This window comes from Bufo gargarizans, chromosome 5 (assembly GCF_014858855.1).
Source record: "Bufo gargarizans isolate SCDJY-AF-19 chromosome 5, ASM1485885v1, whole genome shotgun sequence".
NCBI classification, from domain to species: domain Eukaryota; kingdom Metazoa; phylum Chordata; class Amphibia; order Anura; family Bufonidae; genus Bufo; species Bufo gargarizans.
Genome location: NC_058084.1, coordinates 280,453,809 through 280,481,475, shown reverse-complemented (window position 1 = coordinate 280,481,475; position 27,667 = coordinate 280,453,809). Strand labels below are relative to the sequence as shown.

At 42.7% G+C, this 27,667-nt stretch overlaps 1 protein-coding gene across 4 annotated transcripts in view; it reads left to right on the top strand.

The window, feature by feature from the left end:
* The first annotated feature begins 482 nt into the window (after positions 1 to 482).
* MSANTD3 (Myb/SANT DNA binding domain containing 3) overlaps positions 483 to 27,667 on the top strand; it is a 50,484-nt gene continuing 23,299 nt past the window's right edge. The window contains exons 1-4 of one of the 4 annotated variants that reach the window (XM_044293198.1): positions 483 to 1,542; positions 5,374 to 5,470; positions 6,868 to 7,294; positions 17,854 to 18,000. In XM_044293198.1, coding sequence (XP_044149133.1) covers positions 6,868 to 7,294; positions 17,854 to 18,000 — 574 coding nt within the window. In that variant the 5' untranslated portion in view covers positions 483 to 1,542; positions 5,374 to 5,470. Of the gene's footprint in view, positions 1,543 to 5,331; positions 5,471 to 6,867; positions 7,295 to 17,853; positions 18,001 to 27,667 lie in introns of all 4 variants that reach the window. The other 3 variants (XM_044293197.1, XM_044293196.1, XM_044293199.1) reach the window with 3 other exon arrangements.

The window sequence follows — 27,667 nt, the reverse complement described above, 5'->3', positions numbered from 1 at the left end:
ACTTTTAGAGTACCGACCTTCCAAACCCTGCACACCAGTACTGTGAGGGAGATGAGCCCCATGAGGCTCTCCGCCTCCGGATGAGGAGGATGCACAATAGGTACATACCTGGTTGTTCCCATAGACCAGGGATCAGCAACCTCCGGCACTCCAGCTGCTGTGAAACTACAACTCCCAACATGCGTACTAGCTCTGCTCTTCTCAGAACTCTCATAGAAATGAACGGAGCATGCTGGGAATTGTAGTTTCACAACAGCTGGAGTGCCGAAGGTTGCTGACCCCTACCATAGACTTTCAACAAATATCTGGAGCTAGAATGTTTTTTCAGCAAAAACTGCAGTGTAAAAAAAAAAACACAAAATATTCAAAACAGCGGAAACCCTACACAAAACACCTATGTGTGTTTACAGCCTTATGATTCATTCATTTTTTTTAATTATGAAAATAAATCATATACAATCTGTAGAAAAAGACGTTTTACGCCAGTCTGTGATATCCCCATGAGCTGCCAGAGGCTGCGCTTATTTTATAACAAGGCTCATGCCTCGTGCGTTTTTTGCAGTGTATCTTACCTGGTGTTTTTCCCTAGATGATGTGAAAACAGATTAAAAAAAAAAAACCACTATGGTCGCCTGCACACATTGCAGAATACATGCAGTTTTTCCACGTGGACTCCCGTGCGGAAAAACTGCAGCATAGCACAGTACCAGCAAGGTGTATGAGATAACACAAATATCATGTACACTTTGCAGATTTTTTCCATGCAGAAAATTGACCTGTCATGTGGATTTCCAAACCTGCAGCGTTCATGTTTACGGTTTTAGCTGCGGAATTTACCCTTTTCAATGAAGGGTGAGATCTGTGGCAAAACCGCATCTAATCCGCAATGGTTTTGGTACAGACATGTGCGCGCAAATCCACACGAAAATTTGTGCGGATGTTATGCCCATGTGCAGGTCACCTAAAATCTACAGCAAAGAAAAAAAAGCTACCTAATTAAGAAAAATTCAAGCAGAAAAGTGTGCCATGGGTTTCATATTCCCCTTAGACCTTCAGCCAACATAAAAATAATCACCAACACTATTGCCAGTGGAGGTCCTCTCCAGCGTCTGGGTGTTCTAGGCAATAGTCTATGAGATGTGGTGCCCCTCCACTATGGAGCACTGACTCCACCACATCCCTGCACTCCCCTCCAGCTCATCCAGTCCGCCTCTTCCACTCCGCAGCTGGCAGCACTGGGAGGAAGGCCTTTTGCATGCACTCAGGTTGAAGAGCCTCAAATGGCAGGGAAATTATCTGGCTCTGGAGGAAGGGCTGCTTTTGTCCTTTGTTCTGATCAGGAGCAGCCATAACAATTCCAGAGCGGGCCAGGCGCGACATTAACGGCGGCGGCCAGTGTGAGACGAATGGTGAGCAGCCCCCGGAGCGTCTCCTTTCAGGGGGCAGCAGAGGCTCTTTGTCCGGGCAAGGCTTAGACTGACGGCTCCAAGCCAGCTTCTCGCCGGGCCGAGGAGGACACGCTCAGACCAGTCCCGATGCTTGGTAGGATTTACACCCTGTGAATATTGGTGCTAGTTTTCTAATGAATTGTTTATAGCCCCTGTCACTTCCCTCCACCCTTTCCCGGGCATTCTCCTCCCACTCTACCTCTTTTTTACGGCATTGCACCCCTCCTCCCTTATTTCCCATCCCCGTCTATTGATTCTCATGCATGTGACTGAAGCTGGCAGGCGGCGCAGCTACAGGGCACAATTAGGGCACTGGTGTGTGGCAGGGTCAGGCGTTGCCTTCTCTTCCACTCTGTCGCCATGTTCCCAGTGACCTTTTTCGCAGTCCTGGGTGTTTTTGAACTTGCCCTGGTTGCTATGGTGACATCATCTCCTTCTACTTCGGAATGGGCTGATTTTCCCAATAGCATTGTTCCTGCTGATCAGTTATAGTGCATTGCCTGCTTCCCTCTCTTCTATCTGGGTAGTCCGCCATGACATGGAGTCTATTGTATGGCCAGGTAATCTCTGTCAGAGTAACAGACACTGCTGGCATTTTCATAAGACCCATTTTGAGGAAAAAATGCAGGATATAATAAAAAAAAAAAATCTGAAAAATCCATGTATGCTAAATCTTTAGAAACTTTTGTTTAGAAAAACACTAGATAAGGTCCTATCCAGAGTATTATTGCAGTCTCCTTAGTGACCACGCACATTTATTTATTTATTTTTATTTTTTCATCATTGCCTTCCAAGACCTATAACTTTTATTTTTTCATCAATATACCTGTATGAGAGCTTATTTTTTGCAGGGCATTGATTAAAGCCAGCTATGTAGCCTAAACCCCCTTTTGTTTACATCAGTAAAAAGGTGTATTTGTGGTCACTAAGGGGTTAAAGCAGGGGTGTTCCACCTACAGCCTGGGGGCCACATGTGGCCCCCAAAGTGCATGTCTGTGTGTGGCTGCCTGCATGTAGTTTCCATGTCAGAGAGGAGAGGCACTTGCTGCAGCAGTAGGGATGGGTAAGTCCTAATGGTGCACTGTGTGGCTACTTCTGTGCACTTGTATATCCCTTGACCCGTGTCTTGCACTCCGGAAAGGAGTATGTAAGTGAGGTGAGCGTAAATGCCTGCGACTCAGTCCGCTGTAGTTTGATAGTTGTCGCACACCACTTGTGCTGTAATATTTGCGACTTTCCCTGTTAATGCCACTTTTCCAAAGCAGTGAGAAAAGGGGGGGTGCTGTAACCAGGGAAGCGGGTGGGCATTTAACATTTTTTGGCATGGAAAATGGCTTAAATTTACGCCAGCAAGAGGGCTGTGCCTCTACATAACTTTGTCGCTAGCTCCAGCATCTCAGAGGGTCTGGAGACCAACGTGGAAAATACCGGTCTTAAGATGTCCCCGATAATCTTTAAAGGGCATTTGTCAGCAGATTTGTACCTATAACTTTAGGGCTACAAGGCGACATGTGTCGCACAAAAATCAGGAAACATATTTTATGGCAACTGTCGCATCACAGTGTGACACCATTGACTATCAATACAATAAATGTTGCGCGACACATCGCAGTGTATTTGTACCCTTTTTATTGCATGACACGTCGCCGTGTAGCCCTAGCCTAAAACTGTTTGACTTGTCGCCAGAGACGAGCTCGTAAGGCAAATGCAGCGCCGGAGCCGAGCTCGGTAACGTGTGAAACTACAGCTATCAGTATGTCCTAAACAGATGTATTCTGGGAATTGTTTCACAAAAGAGAATGCTACCACCCATCATCATGCTATAGACCAGGGGTAACCAACCTCCAGCACTCCAGCTGTTCTCAAACTACAACTCCCAGAATCCTCCTTTTAGTTCTATAGGAGTCACAAGAACAGCCAAGTATGTGTGCATGCTGAGAGTTGTGTTTTCACAGAAGCTGGAGTGCCTGAGGTTGCTGATCCCTGCTACAGACCATACGCGTGACTACAGCAGTGATCTTCAGTGACACACACTGGGACCCATTTACTAAGGTACTTGTGACTATTTTATAGAATGGTCGCAAGTCCCATTTATTAACCGGCTGTGGGACAATATTTAGTTACATGACTGGGTTTATGCCGCTATTGGGCAGGGGCGAGTCACGAGCCAGGGCTCCAGCCCCGGCAGACTTATTAACATTTACACCAGGCGTAAGGACTGCCACAGATGCGCACGCCTCGTCTTAAATTAGACAAATCTAACAGTAGCCCAAGGGATAAACTAAGGCCTCGTTCACACGGGCGTCGCGTGTGAGGGCCGGATAGGATGCGGGTGCGTCGCGGGAAAATGCACGAGTGTAAAGCGTTTTAATGTGTTTTGCACACGCGTATGAAGAATCTGCATGTTTGGTACCCGAACCCGGACTTCACAGAAGTCCGGGTCTTTCCTTTCCCGATCCCACAAAATGATCTAGCGATGCATTCCTGGCCTCTTCAGGCATCTGCGGAAGGTTATAACGTCATCATGCCACCTGCATCACAACAGAGAATGGCAGGGCAAGATTGCAATTTTAACTTTGCGCCATCTGCTGTGCATTCATTTTTGCAAAACACATGTGGGCTCAGAATGTTCACTACACCCCTTGGTCAGTTCTTGTCCGGCATAATATATTTTCATGCTGGATCTGGTTTGTTCCGTTTTGCAAAACCAGACACAAAACTGCAGCTTGCAGCGATTTTGTGTCCGGACAAAACAGAACAGATGCATACTGATCAGTTTTGTCCCCATTGACAATAAATGGGGACAAAGCTGAACCAGTTAATTCCGGTTTTGAAATCCTCTATTATAGCATTATAGCAAAATAGTGATTGCGTGTAAAGCCCTTAAAAATGTTGATGTTTGCCCCCTGCTGTTTGTGACCCCATTATTTGACTTTGAATTGTTTCTTTCCTCTCCATATCTGATTACCTCTTACTGTTGTCAGCTATGGTTTTATCATTCATGATGGTATGTCTCCAGGTTTAGTAATATTATATCGTACTATTAGCAGTATTAATCTATTTGTAGAAAATGGACACATTTGTAGAAAACTGAAAAATAAATTATCTTTTACATTTCTAGTTTCCAACTCATAGATGTTGGGGAGCATGTAAGCTCGTAAGCCAGTCAGAAATTGTCCAAAATGAAAGGTGGAATCTGGTTGTTATGGGCTACTTAGGTTACTTTCGCAGTAGCGTTTTTCTTTTCCGGCATAGAGTTTCGTCCTAGGGGCTCAATACCGGAAAAGAACTGATCAGTTTTATCCTAATGCATTCTGAATGGAGAGCAATCCGTTCAGGATGCAACAGCGTTTTTGACGGAGAAAATACCGCAGCATGCTGCGGTATTATCTCCATTCAAAATTCTGGATCAGATGCCGGATCCAGCATTAATTAACATTGAAATGTATTAGTGCCGGATCCGGCATTAAAAATACCGCAATGCCGGATCAAAATATATAACGGATCCGTTTCTCTGGATGACATCCAGATAGACTAATCCAGATCAGTCTACAAATGCTGTCCGTTTGCCTGGTCGACGGAACTGCTTGCTGGATCCCTCTGTGTGCAATCCGCATCCATATATCCGTTACCTAGCCCCGCAAAAAAAATAACATGTCCTATTCTTGTCCGTTTAAGACATTGTTACAATGGATCCGCAAAAAATAAATAAAAAAAAGATGGCATACGGATGTAGCCTAAGACTGTTCTACTTTACTCCAGTTTGATAGATAACCCCCAGAGTTTCTTTGTAGTCTTAAGTCATGGACACACACAGGTCTACATAGGAGTCACACAAAACAGTAGATATTTTTTAATGTTCCTTTATGTGTTTTATTTTAAGGTATATTGAGAGATATAACAAATTGGTTGAAAATGTCCACAGATTCTGGAAGTGCTATAACAATGCAATGGGAATTTACTGTATAGTGCATGATGTGAAGATGGCATATGAACGTCACTTTCCACATTTAGAAAAATAGGTGAGATTAATAGAATATATTGGCCCAGATTTCCTAATTCTATAGATGGTGTAAATTCAGGCTGTCTAGACCAGGGGTGCACAACGTTTCCTGGTTGGGGGCCATGTTGCCAGACTGAACCAATGACGAGGGCCGAAATTAAAATTTAAAGGTGTATTAACAACTGAAATATTGTACTTATGGCATATTGAACACACATTATATACCATTTATGTCTAGTTACACTTCCAGGACTCCCATCTAATGGGAAAAATACATGTGAGCAGCCACAAGACATAGGTATACATGTCTGTTACCAGATGGTTGGGGGCCGCACAGAATGGTATCAAGGGCCACATGTGGCACCCGGGCCGCAGGTTGTGCACCCCTGGTCTAGACCTTCACCAGATTTATCAGAGTGCCTCAGGCGTAATGGAATTGTAGTACAGGGATAGACAGCTATTAATTGGCTTATGTGAGACAAAATTTTATGCCAGAATTATGGCCAATTCTGGTGAAAAATTTAATACATTAGACCTCCCCCCTTCCCTGAGATGCCCCATCCTTAAACCCAAGCCACAACCCCTTTTAAAGCAAGTCACAAAAAAAGTGTAGAAATCCTTTTTTGCTCCAGTTTGCACCACCTTTTTTTTTTTTTTTTTTTTTAAGACAGATTTTAGGCAGAAATATATTAGTAAATCTGGGCCAATGTTTTGTTGGTTTTTCTGTTCCGTTTTAGTCAATAAAAAGTATGAAAGGGTTTTTGTCATCAGAAATAACGTTAAGTAGCTGACTGACATTAGCGATGTGCTAATGTCAGCAGTACATAACAGTGTGCTTTATAACTCCCTGCCTGCCGCTGTTCGCGCTCAATAATGACTTTTAAAATATGCTTATGAGCCTCTAGGTGCTATTAGGGCGTTGCTTCAGCACCAAGAAGCTCGGTCAACTCGCCCTTCGGCACGCCCATCTAAAAGTGATTGACATCCTCTGTCTCCTCTGTGCCCCGCAAATCCTGCTCCGTCCATCTTGGTATTAGGCGCAGTGAGTGAAGGGCTTTCGCCTTCTGCCGTCCTTCACTCACTGCGCCTAATACTAGGATGGACGATGCAGGCGCGGGATTGGCGGGGCACAGAGGAGACCGAGGATGTCAAACGGTGAGAGGACGGAGCCTCTAGGTGCTGCAGCAACGCCCCACTAGCGCCTAGAGGCTCATTTGCATATTATAAACGTCATTATTGAGCGCAAACGGCGGCAGGCAGGGAGATATGTCATACTGTTATGTACTGCTGACATTAGCACATCGCTAATGTCAGCCAGATGCATAACGATTTTTCTGATGACGGAAATCCTTTTAAAAGCTGGTTAATGTCAGTAGTAATATGACAGAATTCTGAAATTATCTTTATCCTCTCAAGATGTTTGCAGTACCGTGGAAAATGCAAAACAACGAAGTGCTGAAACCAGCCAAGTACTTTTCTGAGCTGGAGAAGAATGTCCTCTTGGCCCTGGTGGAGAAATACAAATACGTACTGGAGTGTAAGAAAAGTGATGCTCGGACTATTGCTCTGAAGCAGCGCACTTGGCAAGCATTAGCCCACGAGTACAATTCACAACCCAATGTATCTCTGAGGGATTTCAAACAATTAAAAAAATGCTGGGAGAATATCAAGGCAAGGACCAGAAAGATAATGGCCCACGAGAGAAGAGAAAAAGTCATGCGATGTGGGCTTGCTTCCAACAGCATAAAAGAAAAGGTAGCAAGTATGATTCCAGAGCAGATCTACTATGTACAAACCCAGTCTGAAGAGGAATCTCAATATAATCATGACTCTTCCAATCCAGGTAATTGCTTCTTTTAGTGGCGGGATACTGGTTATACTGTATAACAAATGCCTATTAAAAGGGGTTTTCAGGATCTTTATACTGATCAATATCTGTTTGGTGGGGGTCCGACACCCGGAACCCCTGCTGATCAGCTGTATTTAGAAGGTGGACCCCCCCCATCGATCAGATACTGATTACCTATCCTAAGGATAGGTCATCAATATAAAAATCTTGGACATCCCATTTAAGTAACAAAAATTAAAAGGGTTGTCTGGCTGATTTTATTTTTTAAAATTATTATTTAAAGAGGACTGCTATAAAATAGTGCAGGGATCAGCAACCTCCGGCTGTTCAGAAACGTCAACTCCCAGAGTGCTTCATTCACTTCTGTGGTAGTTAGAAGAACAGCCGTGCATGTTTGAATAATGGGACTTGTAGTTTTACAGCAGCTGGAGTGCCGAAGGTTGCTGATCCCTGTAAAAACGTATACTTTACCTTCCCCACACGTTCTGGTCCCTCTTTCCTAGTCCTTCTTGACCCAAGGACTGGTTGCAACATGCCCTGCCTCAGCCAGTTTTTGTCTCATCCCAGAAGCAGCAGGGATCCAGAAGGTAAATGATATGAATTTTTATTATGGTACTGTGTTGTAATCCTTTTATAAGAACATTTAAGCAGCCAGGCATCCCATTTAACATAGCATACTAATAGAGACTTTGTAAAAGCTTGGTGAACTTAAAGGGATTATTTGAGGGTAAGTAACTTCACACCTGAATCCAGTGTTCAAAGGTCAAGTGCTGAAAATACACTGACCCATTCAAAGTGTTACCAGGTCAGCATTGAGCTGACAACACTGCTGGGGCTATTGTCCCTCAGCAGGGATTTGCGTCACTTCCCGCTGGACTGGAAGTTAAAGGGGTTGTCTGGGTTTAGAGCTGAACCCGGACATACCCATAATTTCACCCTGGCAGCCCCCCTGACTTGTGCATCGGAGCACTTCATGCTCCGATGCTCTCCCTTGCCCTGCGCTGGATCGCCCAGCAGTGTGTTCGGTGACGCCACCGGCACTGATGGGCGAGCCTTAGCAGCCGTAAAGAGAGCTCGGTACGTCACCGGAACTCCAGAAAATGCCTTTGCCCTGCGGGATTTAGCGCAGGGCAAAGGAGAGCATCGTAGCATAAAGTCAGCGGGGCTGCCTGGGTGAAAATGGGGATCTGTCCGGGTTCAGCTCTGAACCGGGACAACCCCTTTAAGACCATGACATTTTTATTTATTTATTTTTTTTATTTTTTTTACACTGCCCAGTTACCTGTGAATGAGTTTTTACTCTCAAACAGCCCCTTTAATTGACTCTTGTTGGCTCTCTGTTAATGTAGTGTCTGATATTTAATGTACAGCATTGTAACAGCCATAAACACTGTTTAATAAGTGTGCTTACTAGGTAATATTTTGGTCATAATGCATAGGTTCTCCAGAACTTAACCTGTTTAAGTATCTACCTATTTTGGGCCTTAAAGAACAAGAAATTTAAACATTGTTGCACAATGCACAACCACATGTCCATAATCAAAATACATTTAGTGAAACATTGAAGGGGTTGTCTCTAGGACAGGTGATAAATAACGTGTTTTTTTTTTTTGCTTCCCCTATGAGATCATACAACATTTGGGGATACATTTAATGTAACTTTTCTTTTTTCTTTTTTTCTTTGATAACTTTTTTCATTTTACATGGACAGAGCTGTATGAGGGGTTTTTGCCGGGTGAGTTGTATTTTTCAGTGACACCGTTTTGGGGAACATGTACCTTATTGATTACGTTTTATAAACTCTTTTTTGGGAGGAATGGAAATACGCACCAATTCTGACAGTTTGCATTCTAAATTTTGCAGCTTTCGCCATGTGGCAAAAATAACATGTTACCTTAATTATGTACGTCAGTATGGTACAAATATGATTTCATTTATATAGTTTGTTGTTTTACTACTTAGCACAACAATTTTTAAAAAATGAATTTGTTTTTGTGTTTCCTGATTTTTATTATGATAATATTTTTTTCCCCTCATTTAAAAGTCGAAGAACTGAATGAATCCCAAGCAGCTTAAGTTTGTAAACATTTAGAATTGTCTGCATTGGGTGCAATGAGCTCCTCCATCTGCAGAATTGAAGCTATTTCCTCAAACCACTACTCCAAATAGGGGAAAACTGTTGAGCTCAGTCTGGGTATGACTGTTTTTAGGCTACTTTCACACTTGCGTTTGGGGTTCCGCTTGTGAGATCCGTTTGAGGGCTCTCACAAGTGGCCCCGAACTGATTCGTTTATCCCCAATGCATTCTGAATGGATAAGGGTCCGTTCAGAATGCATCAGTTTGGCTCCATTCCGCTCTGGAGGCGGACACCAAAACGCTGCTTGCAATGCAAGTCAATGGGGACGGATCCGTTTGACGTTGACACAATATGGTGCAATTGCAAACGGACCCATCCCCCATTGACTTTCAATGTAAAGTCAGGAGTCCCTATTAATATACCATCGGATCAGAGTTTTCTCCAATCCGATGGTATATTTTAAATTGAAGCGTCCCCATCACCATGGGAACGCCTCTATGGATTTGAGTTAGATCGTGAAAACTCAGATCTGACAGTATATTCTAACACAGAGGCGTTCCCATGGTGATGGGGATGCTTCAAGTTAGAATATACTAAGAACTGTGTACATAACTGCTGCCTGGCACCACCCGATCTCTTACAGGGGGCTGTGATGCCGCACCTGAGGGGTTAATTGTGCGGATCGCAGCCCCCCCCCCCTGTTTCTGGGTGCTTAGGAATATGGGCCCCAGTAATCTCGCCAATCACTCTAAGTACATTGTTCCAAAAATTTAAGAGAGGAGGGCAACTCCACCAAATATGCGAGATGGAGCCTTCTGCTTCACCACAGCGCCAAAATAGAGGGGATACAGCTGGAAACCAGTGATAAAGAAGAGTAGGTGCTCCATACCACCGGAAAGCTATTTTATAGCATGTTTATTTTGCTTTAGTTTCAATAGAAGCCTTATGAGATGAAATAAGCACTTTTGACCATTGTGTCTTTGAAATTTGTTTGCCTAAGGGCTCATGCACACGACCGTATGTGTTTTGCGGTCCGCAAAAGCGGAACTGCAAAAAAAATTCTGATGACGTCCGTGTGCATTCCGTTTTTTGCAGAACGTAATAGCAAGCCCCTAATAGAACAGTGCTATCCTTGTCCGTAATGCGGACAATAATAGGACATGTTCTATTTTTTGCTGAACAAACATACGGAAAGCACACGTAGTAACTGTCAAAACGGAATGGACACAAAGAAAATAAGTTTGTGTGCATGAGCCCTAACTCTGCTTCTCATGCTTGACAGATTGGTGGAAGACCTATATCCCATCTCTCTGATAACAGTTTTTAAATTGCGGAAATTGCATGAGAGGGAGAGAGGCACAGATGCTGAAATGTTGATAGAGGTTGTGTAAAGTCAGTGTGCTTCCGAATAGATGATTAGAAATGTTGGATTTGGGTATATTTGACCTGATTGCGAGTTGAAGGGACAGCATCAAGTAGTAGTGCTGAAAGGGGTTTAAGGGAAGATGCAGATATTATGTGATGAAAATGGAGCGGTCTCTGGCCTACATTCCCTAAAAAACACAGAGGAGGAAAGGCCAAGGTGGGAATGCGGGAAGTGAAGGTAGTACATGAAGAATCCAGGGATGGGAGCGGCCAGGTCCAAGGAAGGGACAGTATTTTCTGCAGGTTTAAATCGTGAGCTAGTCCCACCCATGCCCTGGAGCCATCATTATGAAGTAAATGTAATAATCCCGCATAAGCAGCAGAGAGAAAATATACCGTACCTAGCATGCAGTCAGAAAGGCCAACCTCACCACATCCTTTGGGCATGAACGAATCTCATGTTTAATACTGGGTTCCCCAGGGGACCATATAAAGGATCCAAAGCAACATTAAATGTGTCTTCAGAATGAGACAGGAATATGAATGGGTATAGTCTGGAGTAGGTAGAGTAGTCTAGGTAGCAGAGTCATCTTAAAGGTACAGACCCTACCAAACTATGAAAAATCCCTGCGATCTCCACAGCTTTTGAGCCTCTGTTCTCAGTGTAGGTGTGGGGAACCGCACCTATCAGACAATGGGGTCATATACTAGCAATATGCCCCCATTGCTTGAGATGGGAAAGCCCCTTTTAATAAATCATCCGCAAACGCCAAACAAATATACTCCTCCCCTCTAATGGAGATACTTCTGATGTCTGGGTTGATCCAGATGGCCCCCAATAAATGCTCCATAATTAAAACATATAAAAGGAGTGAGAGTGGGCAGCCTTGTAGGGTAACATTATATTGCATGATATCTGAGGTCTTTGTCACGAGCCTGCCTCCCAGGAGCAAACCCTGTTTGATCAGGTTGAATGAGTGATGGTAACTGTGGATTATTATTATTATTATTATTATTATTATTACCTCCTCCTTTCCCTCACAAATCTAGCGCCTGAGCAGACCCAAACCTTCTTTGGCTTCACTGCAGTCCTCTGCTGTGGCCAGTTACTTCCGCCAGCTAGATTTCGAGCTACAGACCGGTGCATGCGCAGTCCATCTCCCTGTTCCTCTGCCCATAATGGGCACAGTAGTGCGCAGGTGCGGGAGAAGTGAGGGGGAGGAGGTAATGATAGGAAAATAGGGTGGGCCAGATGGGTGAAATGGGTGTGGTTTTCTGGGCACTCGCTGCAGTAACGCTGCCCCTGGGCACTTGCCGAACCTCATAAGCATACATTTTAAAAGTCTTTTTTTTGGTCTGCTATGTTGTGGGTATCTTCTATCTAAATTCTGTCCTATCTTTGTGTACACTGTACGCCGTTGCGCGGTGATTCTTTTGTGATGATGCCATATGACACTGCTGCTTATTGACTATACTAAAAGAGGCATTTTACTGTCATAAAATAAGCAGACTTTATTTGATCAATAAAAATGATTTGATAAAAAAATATAAATAAAAAGTATTTTTGGGGAAGATCTCGGCAATGGACAACACAAATAAACGTACCATTGTAATGTGGGCAAAGGAGTCTATAACCTGATCTGAGCAGTCTAAAAGGCTCAGATTAGGTGACAGACTCCCTTTAATAACTTAGTAGAGACTAAAGTTGGATTCAAGATCTAACCAGAGCCTCTGTCTAGTGGGGGAAAAGACAGGAGCATGAGTGGTTACCTCCCTTGGTAATCTATGAAAAAACTAGTGAAATTACCATAGGCTTAAAAAATATATGCAGTGGGATGCGAAAGTTTGGGCAACCTTGTTAATCGTCATGATTTTCCTGTATAAATCATTGGTTGTTACGATAAAAAATGTTAGTTAAATATATCATATAGGAGACGCACACAGTTATATTTGAGAAGTGAAATTAAGTTTATTGGATTTACAGAAAGTGTGCTATAATTGTTTAAACAAAATTTAGGCAGGTGCATAAATTTGGGCACCACAAAAAAAGAAATGAAAACAATATTTAGTAGATCCTCCTTTTGCAGAAATTAGAGCCTCTAAACGCTTCCTGTAGGTTCCAATGAGAGTCTGGATTCTGAATGAAGGTATTTTGGACCATTCCTCTTTACAAAACATCTTTAGTTCATTCAGGTTTGATGGCTTCTGAGCATGGACAGCTCTATTTAAGTCACACCACAGATTTTCAATTATATTCAGGTCTGGGGACTGAGATGGCCATTCCAGAACGTTGTACTTGTTCCTCTGCATAAATGCCTTAGTGGATTTTGAGCAGTGTTTAGGGTCGTTGTCTTGTTGAAAGATCCAGCCTCGGCGCAGCTTCAGCTTTGTCACTGATTCCTGGTCTCCAGAATCCGCTGATACTGAGTGGAATCCATGCGTCCCTCAACTTTAACCGCTTTAAGTCCGCCCATAGGATATAAACGTCCTATGGGTGGACCTCTATTTCTGAAAGCACGTTTTAAAACGTCCTTTCAGAAATAGCAGCTGCACGCTAATCGTGCAGCTGCTGATCGGGTTGCCCGCTGTCAGTGACAGCAGGGCAACCCAGAGAGAAGGCAGGGACATTGCCCAGGTGTCCCTGCCTTCCGGATCGCTGCAGACACAGCGCTCACCGAGCAGCGCTTCCTGTTCCGGCCAGGCGGTCATGTAACCGCCGGGACCGGAGCGCGCAGGAGCTGTGAGGTCTTACAGAGACCTCCATCAGCCCTGCTCTGAGGCTGTACAGCGCAGAATCACGCTGTACAGCCTCTCTGGGGGGTGCATTTCTTCTGTAACTGGGGCTACTATGTCAGCCCCAGTTACAGGAGAAATCAACAGTGAAAAAAAAAAAGAAAAAGTGAAGCAAATGTCCCCCAGAGGTCTTGTATGACCTTATGGGGGACGAAAAGTGTAAAAAAATAATAAAGGGTTGAAAAAAAAATAAAATAAAAAAAAGTTTCACATGTAAAAAAAAACAGGTCCCCAAGTAAGGAATAAAAAAAAAATTAAAATAGAAAAAATAAAATAAAATAGACATATTTGGTATTGCCACGTCCGTAAAAACCAGCTCTATAAAAATATCACATGAGCTAACCCCTCGGGTGAACACCGTAAAAAAACAAAAAAAAATGTGTCAAAACAAGCAATTTTTGTCACCTTGCATCACAAAAGGTGCAACACCAAGTGATCAAAAACGCGTATGTCCCACAAAATGGTACCAATAAAACCGTCACCTCATCCCGCAAAAAATGAGCCCCTACATAAGAAAATCTCTCAAAAAATAAAAAAACTATAGCTATCAGAACATGGACACATTAAAACATAATTTTTTTGTTTCAAAAATGCTATTATTGTGTAAAACTTTAATAAATGAGAAAAAGTATACATATTAGGTATCGCCACGTCCGTAACTATCTGCTCTATAAAAATGTCACTTGACTGAACCCCTCAGGTGAACGCTGTAAAAATAAATAAATAGAAACTGTGCTAAAACAACCAATTTTTTGGTCACCTTGCCCCATAAAGTGTTATAATGAATGATCAAAAAATCATATGTACCCAAAAATAGTACTAATAAAACTGGCACCTTATCCCCTAATTTCCAAAATGGGGTCACTTCTTGGGAGTTTCTACTGTAAGGGTGCATCAGGGGGGCTTCAAATGGGACATGGCATCTAAAAACCATGTGGAGTTCCTCTTCTTCTGCGCCCTGCCGTGTGCCCATTTCTTCTAAACTTCTAAGCCTTCTAACGTCCTAAAAAAAATAAAATGACATTTCCAAAATGATGCCAACATAAAGTAGACATATGGGGAATGTTAAATAATAAATATTTTATGAGGTATAACTTTCTGTTTTAAAAGCAGAGAAATTGAAATTTAGAAAATTGCGAATTTTTCAAATTTTGGGGTAAATTTGGGATGTTTTCATAAATAAAGGTGAAATATTTTGACTCAAATTTATGACTATCATGAAGTACAATGTGTCACGAGAAAACAATCTCTGAATGACTTGGATAAATAAAGGCGTTCCAAAGTTATTACCACATGAAGTGAGATATGTCAGTTTTGCAAAATTAGGCCTAGTCAGGAAGGGGGCAAATGGCCCAGATGGGAAGTGGTTAACAAGATTCCCAGTCCCTGCACTGGCCACACAGCCCCACAGCATGATGGAACCACCACCATATTTTATTGTAGGTAGCAGGTGTTTTTCTTGGAATGCTGTGTTCTTTTTCCTCCATGAATAACGCCCCTTGTTATGGCCAAAAACCTCAATTTTAGTTTCCGCAGTACCTTATTCCAAAATGAAGCTGGCTTGTCCAAATGTGCTTTAGCCCACCTCAAGCGGCACTTTTTGTGCTGTGGGCGGAGAAAAGGCTTCCTCTGCATCACTCTCGCATACAGCATCTCCTTGTGTAAAGTGCGCCGAATGGTTGAACGATGCACAGTGACTCCATCTGCAGCAACATGATGTTGTAGGTCTTTGGTGCTGGTCTGTGGGTTGACTCTGACTGTTCTCACCATTCGTCGCTTCTGTCTATCTGAGATTTTTCTTGGTCTGCCACTTCAAGCCTTAACTTGAACTCAGCCTGTGGTCTTCCATTTCCTCAATATGTTCCTAACTGTGGAAACAGACAGCTGAAATCTCTGAGACAGCTTTATGTATCCTTCCCCTAAACCATGATGGTGAACAATCTTTGTCTTCAGGTCATTTGAGAGTTGTTTTGATACCCCCATGTTGCTACTCTTCAGAGAAAATTCAAAGAGGAGGGAAACTTACAATTGACCCCCTTTAAATACTCTTTCTCATAATTGGATTCACCTGTGTATGTAGGTCAGGGGTCACTGAGCTTACCAAGCCAATTTGAGTTCCAATAATTAGTTCTAAAGGTTTTGGAATAAATAAAATGACAACGGTGCCCAAATTTATGCACCTGCCTAATTTTGTTTAAACAATTATAGCACACTTTCTGTAAATCCAATAAATTTCACTTCTCAAATATCACTGTGTGTCTCTCCTATATGATATATTTAACTGACATTTTTTATCGTAACAACCAACGATTTTATACAGGAAAATCATGACGATTAACATGGTTGCCCAAACTTTCGCATCCCACTGTATAAAGAAACAGGGCCTGGGAATTCATATGGGATCCCCTAGTTGGGACTATGAATAAGGGAACAAAATGCTGTTAATGCTAACAATGACAGAACAAAGTATAGAGCAATATAACCGGGTACTTGACCACACACGTGGGCTTTCCCAAAGTAGACAGACACATATTAAGAGAGATACTGACAGTCCAGGCAATTGAGGATGAAGTGGACACGGAGGTATATAGCTATCAAGAAGCATGGCATGATCTTAGTTTGTGACTTCTAGGTGGAAGACCATCTCAACTTCTAGCAGAAAGGGTTGTAGATCCTGGAGGAAGGTCTGAGGGAGATCGTGGGACTGCAGATTTACCACCATGTTGCTCAGGGAGAGCAAAATAGTATCCCAATTGGTATGGGATATATATATTATTTTTTTTTGTCATGTAGAAAATCCAAGACCGGTTTCAAGATGGCACATTGTGCCAAGGTATGGCAGAATAGATCTTGTAGCATTTAAAGCGTGGAGCATTCATGCAGAATTGGTTGTTTCTGATGAGCTTGAAGACTCTGGTCTTCAATAGTGTAGAAATGTATATGGCAGATAATGTCTCTTGGCTTGGTTGGGTTGGGAGGTCTAAGAGCTCTATAGGCCCGGCTAATATCAATTGGAGAGGGAAAACGAGCCATTATAACTAATGAAAGGTATTTGGGAATATATTTATAATAAAGTAATATTTAGGTCTTCATCTTATTAATTCCTGGAGAACCCCTTTAAGTCGTGTGTGGTATTACAGTTAGGCTACTTTCACACTAGCGTTCGGGGCTCCGCTTGTGAGTTCAGTTTGAAGGCTCTCACAAACGGCCCCGAACGCATCCGTACGGCCCCAATGCATTCTGAGTGGATGCGGATCCGCTTAGAATGCATCAGTCTGGCACTGATTGGCCTCCTCACCGTGCGGAGGCAAACGGATCCGTCCAGACTTACAATGTAAAGTCTGGACGGATCCGTCTGACTAACTTTCACACTTACAATTTTTTTCTAAAATATAATGCAGACAGATCCGTTCTGAACAGATCCCATCGTCTGCATTATAGGAGCGGATCCGTCTGTGCAGAAACCAGATGGATCCGCTCCGAACGAAAGTGTGAAAGTAGCCTAACTCATATGGAGAGGCTGCTTTGCCTGTGTAAGTAATAAATAAAACTAACAATTGATAAAATGTTGATGGCCTTGGTAACAGGCTGAACTGGATGGATGGATGTTACTACAAAGAGGTCATTAATGTGCAAGTCTGAGATGACCCTTTAAAGGGGTTGTCCGGGTTCAGAGCTGAACCCGGACATACCCTTATTTTCACCCCAGGAGCCCCCCTGAGCCTAGCATCAGAGCATCTCATACTCCGATGCGCTCCAGTGCCCTGCGCTAGATCGCACAGGGCACGGGCTCTTTTGTTTTCAAGAACACACTGCCGGGCGGTAACTTCCGCCCAGCGGTGTGTTGGTTGATGTCACCGGCTCTGAGGGGCGGGCTTTAGCTCTGCCCTAGCCGTTTTACTGGCTAGGGCAGAGCCAAATCCCGCCCATCAGTGCCGGTGACATCACCGGGGTTCCTGTCAGCCCCATGGAGAGCCCCGGTACGTCACCGGAACTCTGAAAAATGCCTTTGCCCTGTGCAATTTAGCGCAGGGCAAAGGAGAGCATCGGAGCATGAACTGCTCCGATGCTCATGTCAGGGGGGCTGCCTGGGTGAAAATGGAGGGCTGTCCAGGTTCAGCTCTGAACCTGGACAACCCCTTTTAAGTTTTTATTTTATACTTTGTGCTATTATTTGTAGCTATGTCCAATATTGCCTCAGTATAATGCTTTGGATCCTCCTATCTTTTTGCATGTGTGCATGTTTTTTTTATTTATTTGCTTATGCATTTCGTTATTGACACTGGTATTCACTTATTTGTCATGTATATGCTTTAGACATGGACTGCAACAAGAAAGTTAATCTCTTAGACCTGGAGCTTCTTATTGATGAACAAGGAAAAATCCAGACCAAACCATATAACAAAGCACCTGAAACAGACTCATTGTGTGGGGAGGGTTCGCCATCCAGCTCAGTAGAAAAAGGTAATATGTGGACTGAAAGCATTTACCTTTTATATGTATGTATACTCTTACATAAATCGGTGTTTATGAAAATGTTTCTTTGGACCTTCCATTCAGAGATGGCAGCTGCTGAGCGGGTGGTCTGCTGTCAGTGACAGTAGGCCACCCCAGAGAGAAGGCAGGGACAGTTCCCAGGTGTCCCTGCCTTCTAAATTGCTGCATACACAGCGTTCAGCGAACGCTGTGTATACAGATCAGGAAGTGCTATGCGCTTCCTGTCCCGGTGGTCATGTGACAGCCGGGGCCGGGAGAGTGCAGGAGCTGTTGGGTCTTCGATCAGCTCTGCACTGAGGCTGTACAGCCTTGTATTCTACTGTACACCCTCTCTGGGGGCTGTATTTCCCCTGCAACTGGGGCTATTATGTCAACCCCAGTTACAGGAGAAATCAATAGTGGGAGGGGGGGAGGAGTGAAGGTAAATATCCCCCAGAGGTTTTTGTATGACCTTTTGGGAGACGCAAAGTGTAAAATAAAACAATAAAGTGTTTAAAAAATAAAATAAAGGTTTCACATGGGAAAAAAATAACAAATATTCCCCAATTTAAGTAATAAAAATAAAAAAATTTATGTTTTTGTAAATAGACATATTTGGTATTGCCGCATCCGTAATGACCGGCTCTATAAATATATAACATGATCCACCCCCCCATCCCGAAAAAAATGGGCCCCTACATAAGAAAATCGCTAAAAAAAATATAGCTCTCAGAACATGGAGACATTTTGGTTTAAAAAAATGCTATTATTCTGTTAAAGTGAAATAAATAAATAAAAAAGTATACATATTGGGTATCGCTGCGTCCGTAACAACCAGCTCTATAAAAATATCACATGAGTGTTTTATTGCTACTATTTTGGGGGCATACGCCTTTTTGATCGCTTGGTGTTGCACTTTGTGATGTTAGGTGACAAAATGTTTTTTTGGCATTGTTTTTATTTTATTTTTTATTTTAATGGTGTTCACCTGAGGGAACCCCTCAGATGAACACCATTAAAATAAAAAATAAAATAAAAACAATGCCAAAAAAAACATTTTGTCACCTAACATCACAAAGTGCAACACCAAGCGATCAAAAAGGCGTATGCCCCCCAAAATAGTAGCAATAAAACCGTTGCCTCATCCTGCAAAAAATGAGACTCTAAGACAATCTGTCAAAAAATAAAAAAGCTATGGCTCTCAGACTAGGAAGACACTAAAACATCATTTTTTTTTTTTATAATTTTTTTTTTTTGTTTCAAAAATGCTATTATTGTGTAAAACTTGAATAATAAAAAGCATACATATTAGGTATTGCCGAATCTGTAACGATCTGCTCTATAAAAAATGTCACATGACCTAACCCCTCAGGTGAACGCTGTAAAAATAAATAAAAACTGCTAAAACAACCAATTTTTGGGTCCCCCTTGCCCATAAAGTGTAATAATGAATGATCAAAAAATCATATGTACCCAAAAATGGTACAAATAAAATACATAAACTCTTCCTGCAAAAAACGAGCACCAGATAATCGGATAAAAAATAAAAAATATATAGTGTTCAGAAAATGGAGACCCAAAAACATAAAAAATGCTTTATGATGTAAAACTGAAGCAACCAAACAAACAAAGAAAGTAGGCATATTTGATATAATTGCGTCCGTAACTATTCGGTTATAAAAATAGTACATGATCTACCCTGTTAGATGAATGTTGTAAAATAATAAAACCGTGCCAAAACAGCCATTTATTTTTTATTTTTTGTTACCTTTCCTTACAAAAAGTTTTATATAGAGCAATTTAAAAATGATATGTACCCCAAAATAGTACCAATAAAACTGGCACCTTATCCCCTAGTTGTCAAAATAGGGTCAATTTTTGGGAGTTTCTACTGTAAGGGTGCATCCGGGAGGCTTCAAATGGGACATGGCATCTAAAAACCAGTTTGGGTAAATCTAACTTCCAAAAACCATACGGCGCTTTTCTTCTGTGCCCTGCCGTCTGCCCTTACATCCGTTTATGACCACATGTGGGGTGTTTCTGTAAACCGCAGAATCGGGTTAATAAATATTGAGTTTTGTTTGGCTGTTAACCCTCGATGTGTTAAAGAAAAAAATGGATTTAAATGGAAAATCTGCCAAAAAAGTGGCATCGGGGGGGGTAACAAAGCAAGGGTTAACAGCCAAACAAAACTCAATAATATATATTGGCTTGATTCTGTAGTTTATAGAAACTCCCCATATGTGGTCGTAAACTGCTGTACGGGCACACAGCAGGGAGCAGAAGGAAAGGAATGCCATATTGTAATGCATTGGCTGTCAGCTTTTATGCCGACAGCCTGCCTGTGAGACCCAGCCTAAGGGCTGGATCTCACAGGCTTCCGTAGAAGGCAAGCTCCAATGCCTTCTCTGCCATAAGGTCCCGCCACTGCAGCTTTGACTGCGGCATACAAGGGGTTAACACGTCGGTATTGGTGTTTTCACCGATGCCAGTGTATGCAGCAGGGCCCCGGCTGTCAGTGACGGTGTACGTCGCTGGTCCTTAATTCACGTCCACCAGCGCCGTACATTATATTATTTTATGTATTGTAAATCAGAATAAGACCACAGCACTCATCCACTAGCGGCTTTTATGGGTGCGCGTCCCAGGTTGATTCCTTCCACCACAGAAATCTGTATATACCCAGTCAATTAAGTTTGAGACCGCACGCCAAAGGAATGATTTCAAAAACTCCGCTTTTTCTCAATCAAATGTCAACACCAGTGGAACATTTATTACAACGTTTCGGGCCCAATTTTGGTGCCCTTCAGGCTACAAAAAGATGCACAATCAGAATACATAAAACATTATCATCACTTGATAAATTTAAAAAGTACTTAATTACAAAGAAAATAAAAAAAAATTCTAGTATGATTAGAACAAATATTAGTTTACATGATTGATAATTATGGCAGTAAATCATAATCGTAAAATTTTATACCATGATCAGCTTAAAATACTATGCATAATTTCATTATAGTGATATACATAATTGTGTAATCATATAACATGATTCAATGACATTATGACATAATCCCCCCCAAAAAAGAGGGGAAAACAACAAAACAATGTAATGATTACTTGGCCTTGTGATAGAGATACAGTGAATATAAAAAGTCTACACACCCCTGTTAAAATGTCAGTTTCCTGTGCTGTAAAAAAAAAATGAGACAAAGATAAATCATTTCAGAAATGTTTCCACCTTTTAATGTGACCTATAAACTGTACAACTCAATTGAAAAACAAACTGAAATCTTTTAGGTGGAGGGAAGAAAACAAAAAATTCTAAAATAATGTGGTTGCATAACTGGGGATGTAGCTGTGTTCAGAATTAAGCAATCGCATTCAAAATCATGTTAAATAGGAGTCAGCATACACCTGCCATCATTTTAAAGTGCCTCTGAATAACCCAAAATAAAGTTCAGCTGCTCTAGTTGGTCTTTTTCCTGAAATTTTCTTAGTCGCTTCCAGGGGCGTCGCTAGGTTAAAACATTCGGGGCCTGGGCCCCGGATGTTTTGTCCCATGCCCCGAATGTCCTGCCTGCCTGCTAGATGCAACTGTATTGCCGTACACAGAACGGCAAATACAATTGAATCTTATACTGGGAACAGGCGAAGGACCTTTGGTGACATCACAGGCCATGTGATCAGCAAAACAGGCTGTGATAGGATGACCTGGATGATGTCACCATCCAGGTCATCCTATCACAGCCTGTTTTGCTGATCACATGGCCTGTGATGTCACCAAAGGTCTTTCGCCTCTTCCCAGTTCAGGATTGGACCGGAGTCAAGAGGAGAAGGAGCCTAATAGTGATGTCTGTACAGGCGAGGTAAGTGAAGGGAGAGGTAGAGAAATGCTGGGAGTTGTAGTTATTTAACTGGGATGTATTTTAGGGCTGAAGGGAGGGATGTTATTGACATGGAACTGTGTGCTTGAGGTGGCTGGGGGAGGGAGTGATGTTATTTACATGGGACTGTATGTTGAAAGTGGATGGTGGGGGGGGAATGATGTTTATGTACATGGGACTTAATGTTTAGGGTCCGTTCACACTTGCGTTTGGTGATCCGCTTGTGAGATCCGTTTCAGGTCTCTCACAAGCAGCCCCAAATGCATCAGTTTAACCCCAATGCATTCTGAATGGATGCGGATCCATTCAGAATGCATTCGTTCGGCTCCGTGCGGTCCCCCGTTCCATTTTGGAGGCGGACCTCAAAATGCTGCAAGCAGCGGTTTTTGTGTCCGCATGGCCTTGCGGAGCCAAACGCATCCGTCCTGACAATGTAAGTCAATGGGGACGGATCCCTTTGCATTGACACAAAATGGTGCAATTGTAAACGGATCCGTCCCCCATTGACTTTCAATGTAAGTCAGGACGGATCCGTATTGGGACTTAGAAATTAAAATCTAATACAAACAAATTGGTCCTGAACGGATGCATTCGTTTGTATTATATCGGTGCGGATCCGTCCTGTACAAGTACATGAACGCAAGTGTGAAAGTAGCCTTAGGGGGTGATGTTTACATGGGATTGTGCGTTGGAGGCGGCTGGGGAAGAGGTGATGTTATTTACATGGGACTGTATGGTGGAGGGAGGATTATAACTGCAGGGGGCACTGCAGCTCCAGGGGACATTATAGGCGTTCTTATTACTACTGGGGGCTCTATAGGAGGGTCTTGTAGATCTGCCTTATTTCTACTAAGCGCACTATGGTGGCCTTATTACTACTGTGGGGTCTGTAGGGAGCTTTATTACCACTGGGGGAACAATAGGGGGCCTTATTTCTACTAGGGACTCTGTGAGGGTATTATTAATATGGGAGGGCATTGTTGAGGAGCATTATCACGGTTGGGGCAGTGTTACTAATAAGGGCATTCTAGAAGGGAATTACTATTGGTGGGACTATGAGGAGCACTATTACTATGGGGGGCAGTAATGTTTCTTTAGGATAGTATTTGGGGGTATGAGGGGGGGGGGGGTTGAGGTTTTGGCATAGAAAGCAGCAGGATAACACTGTGGGGACTCCAGTTGGGGGATAATGATAGAATGTGAGGAAGCTAAGATGTCTGTGTGTCACACTCTGCAGAGACGAGGCGGCTGAGAGAAGTTGTCCAGACCGAGAAGATGATGACAGAGAGGAGACGTCACCTGGAGGCCCTGGATGTGACAGGTAAGTGCCGCTGTATAGCAAGTACAGCATAGTGCGGGGGGGGGGCATATTTATTGGGGCTTGTGCCCCGGATCTTTTGAGACCCTAGCAACGCCCCTGGTCGCTTCCCACAGCAAAAGCAATGGTCCACAGAGAGCTTCCAAAGCATCAGAGGGATCTCATTGTTAAAAGGTATCAGTAAGGGCCCTTTCACACCTGCGTTATAGTCTTCCGGCATAGAGTTCCGTCGTCGGGGCTCTATGCCGGAAGAATACTGATCAGGATTATCCTAATGCATTCTGAATGGACAGTCCGTCCTTCAGGATGTCTTCCGTTCCGGAACGGAACGTTTTTTGGCCGCAGCAAATAGCGCAGCATGCTGCGCTTTTTGCTCCGGCCAAAAATCCGGAACACTTGCCGCAAGGCCGGATCCGGAATGAATGCCCATTGAAAGGCATTGATCCGGATCCGGCCTTAAGCTAAACGTCGTTTCGGCGCATTGCCGGATGCGACGTTTTTAGCTTTTTCTCAATGGTTACCATGGCTGCCGGGACGCTAAAGTCCTGGCAGCCATGGTAAACTGTAGTGGGGAGCGGGGAGCAGCATACTTACCATCCGTGCGGCTCCCGGGGCGCTCCAGAGTGACGTCAGGGCGCCCCAGGCGCATGGATGACGTGATCGCATGGATCACATGATCCATGCGCATGGGGCGCTCTGACGTCATTCTGGAGTGCCCCGGGAGCCGCACGGATGGTAAGTATGCTGCTCCCCCGCTCCCCACTACTACTATGGCAACCAGGACTTTAATAGCGTCCTGGGTGCCATAGTAACACTGAAAGCATTTTGAAGACGGATCCGTCTTCAAATGCTTTCAGTACACTTGCGTTTTTCCGGATCCGGCGTGTAATTCCGGCAAGCGGAGTACACGCCGGATCCGGACAACGCAAGTGTGAAAGAGGCCTAAGGAGAAGTGTACAAAAGAATTTCCAAGGCATTAGATATACCATGGAACACAGTTATCATCAAGTGGAGAAAATATGGCACAACAGTGACATTACCAAGAACTGGATGTCCCTCCAAAATTGAAAAGACAAGAAGAAAACTTGTCTGGGAGGCTACCAAGAGGCCTACAGCAACATTAAAGGAGCTGCAGGAATATCTGGCAAATACTGGCTGTGTGGTACATGAGACAACAATCTCTCGTATTCTTCATATGTCTGGGCTATGGGGTAGAGTGGCAAGACGAAAGCCTTTTCTTACGAAGAAAAACCTCTAAGCCAGGCTACATTTTGCAAAAACTCATCTGAAGTCTCCCAAAAGCATGTGGGAAAAGGTGTTATGGTCTGATGAAGCCAAGGTTGAACTTTTTGGCCATAATTCCAAAAGATATGTTTGGCACCAAAACAACCCTGCACATCACCAAAAGAACACCATACCCACAGTGAAGCATGGTGGTGGCAGCATAATGCTTTGGGCTGTTTTTCTTCAGCTGGAACTGTGGCCTTAGTTAGGCTAGAGTGAATTATGAACAGTTTCAAATACCAGTCAATATTGGCACAAAACCTTCAGGCTTCTGTTAGAAAGCTGAACATGAAGAGGAACTAAATCTTTCAGCATGACAACGACCCAAAGCATACATCCAAATCAACAAAGAAATGGCTTCACCAGAAGAAGATTAAAGTTTTGGAATGGCCCAGCCAGAGCCCAGACCTGAATCTGATTGAAAATCTGTGGGCTGATCTAAAGAGGGCTGTGCACAGGAGATGCCCTCGCAATCTGACAGATTTGGAGTGTTTTTGCAAAGAAGAGTGGGCAAATCTCGCCAAGTCAAAATGTGCCATGCTGATAGACTCATACCCAAAAATACTGAGTGCTGTAATAAAATCAAAAGGGCTTTAACCATATTTATTTTATTTTTATATTTCTTTCTTCCCTCTACCTAAAAAGATTTGTTTGTTTTTTCAATTGAGTTGTACAGTTTATAGGTCACATTAAAGGTGGAAAAAGTTCTGAAATGATTTGTTTCTTTTTTTTACATCACAGAAACCTGACATTTTAACAGGGGTGTGTAGACTTTTTATATCCACTGTATATAAAAGGTCAAGTACTATCAAAATATCATAGGGCTAAACATGATACAAATTAGGGATCGAGTGTCAGGAGGAAAAAATTGCCACAAGACCAAATGCACTTGGGTACACATGTATAGCTACAAGGCAAATATCCAACTGCTTATTATCTTGCATTTTATTTCCTAAGTAATCTCTCACAATATAAAAAGTCACTGAAGACCAACATATATAGCGATCATGAATCTGTAACAAAAGTTATAAAAAGTAAATATAGCTACCTGTGTCTGAGGGAGTTCAGATTCACGGCATGCATGGCACATGATGCACGCCGTGGGTTTATAAAGGAAGTCGCCAATTGACCAGCATCGTTCCGAAATACATGACCCGCCCCTATTGGGCGTATTTATCCCAATACAGCCGCAGCGGCGGCCCGCTCTAGCTCTGACCGACATCGGGCGCCATCTTGCATCCTACGCATGCGCATGGCTTGAAATAGAATCCGTCGCCATGTTGGTTAATGACAAGCCCTCAAAATCGGGTAATACAAGAAATGATAAAGAAAAAGCAGCAAAATTGCTATATAGCGCACAAAATATTTATAACTGATGCAAAATCATATAGAGAATAATTGGAGCAAAATATAAGTATTAGGCATCAGATTCTTTATAGATGTCGAACCTTTGAGTAATCCACGTACATTTAAAGGGGCAGAAACTAATCCCTAATGTCCCTTATTGCATTTTTTTTTTTTTTTTTTTTATAGTTATCTGGACTAATTTATATACCGCTCATCAGGGTGGATTTAAAGGGAACCTGTCACCAGGATTTTGTGTATAGAGCTGAGGACATGGGTTGCTAGATGGCCACTAGCACATCAGCAATACCGTCCCCATAGCTCTGTGTGCTTTTACTGTGTAAAAAACAAACAAAAAAACTATTTGATACATATGCAAATTAACATGAGAGAGTCATATCTTATGTGACCAGAGAAGAGTCATATTTTCAAGCTCTGACTCATCTCAGGTTAATTTGCATATGTATCAAATCGGTTTTTATACACAATAAAAGCACACAGAGCTATGGGGACTGGGTATTGTGGATGTGCTAGTGGCCATCTAGTAACCCATGTCCTCAGCTCTATACCCAAAATCCCGGTGACAGGTTCCATTTAAATCACGATTTTAAATCACTAGTCAGTAAGGCTTGATTTAAAACATAGTTTTCTACATAAAGACTAATTCTTGCTGGTATAACTTATAATATGCAAGTAGATGAAGATTCCTTTAGAATAACAACTTTTCATATTCGGTTGACACTGCATTCATAGGTTTGTAGAAGTTAGGATTAAGGTCTTTTTCTCAACTCTGTTCATGTTATAAAATTTTTGCTGTGAAGAAGAGGCACGTGATCTCTGCTGAGTCAAATTCATTTTGAGAACTGCAAAAGTAAACCAAGCATTTGTGATAATATCTTGTAGGCAGAGAAACTGCCCAATAATCTTAAAAAACCTCTGGAAGAGCATGACATTGTGAAATGGACAAAGGGGGAAACTAACTCTCCTTAGGGAGAGAGCACCTTAATCAGTGTTAGGAGACTTTTAGGCCATACATGCTCCTCTGGAGGGAAGAAATGCAAAGGAGGTCTTAAAGGGGTTTTCCCATCTTGCAAAATCAGCCAGAGTTGCAGTTACTTCACAAATCACTTCCTGCTTTTCTGTTTCTAAAGCTGGGCTGGCTTAGGCAGCTAGAGTGAAGGCTGGCCACGCCTCCTTATGACATCACACTGAGAGCTGAGTCCTGCATGCTCATTCATATGAAAAGTATGACTCACCAGTCTGGCTGGCACCAGGAAGTGTCTGTGAAGCTCATCTCTCCTGCTGTGGACTCCGATCACTCAGTGAGCAATGGAAAGTGATTTTAGAGACTACCATTTGGATGTCCTGAATACTAACTACACACACAACTTTTCATATCTATTCCAAAGCCTATCTGTGCAGCAGAAATTGTAATTTACTGCAGCCCAAATGCATGTCTGCTAGTATCCATATGATTCGTTTTCTTGTCTCCTATAAAAAAAAATCACTGAACAGCACATATGCAGATTTGTTACCATTAGAGCTGTACTACATTTCAGTAATAACGTGCATATTCAACTCCGCTACATATCAGTGTATTACCCTCCTCTTGTACTATCTCACCACCATTCTATATATGACATATATTGATAATCCCAACCACACCAATCGCCGAGAATGTTCCAGCGCATACCTAGCTCTGCTACATATCAGTGTTATTTCACTCCTACACCTGTACTATCTCTCCACCATTCTATATATGACATATTTATAATCCAAACCATACCAATCACCAGTGTACATAAAATTCATATAGTTGCCC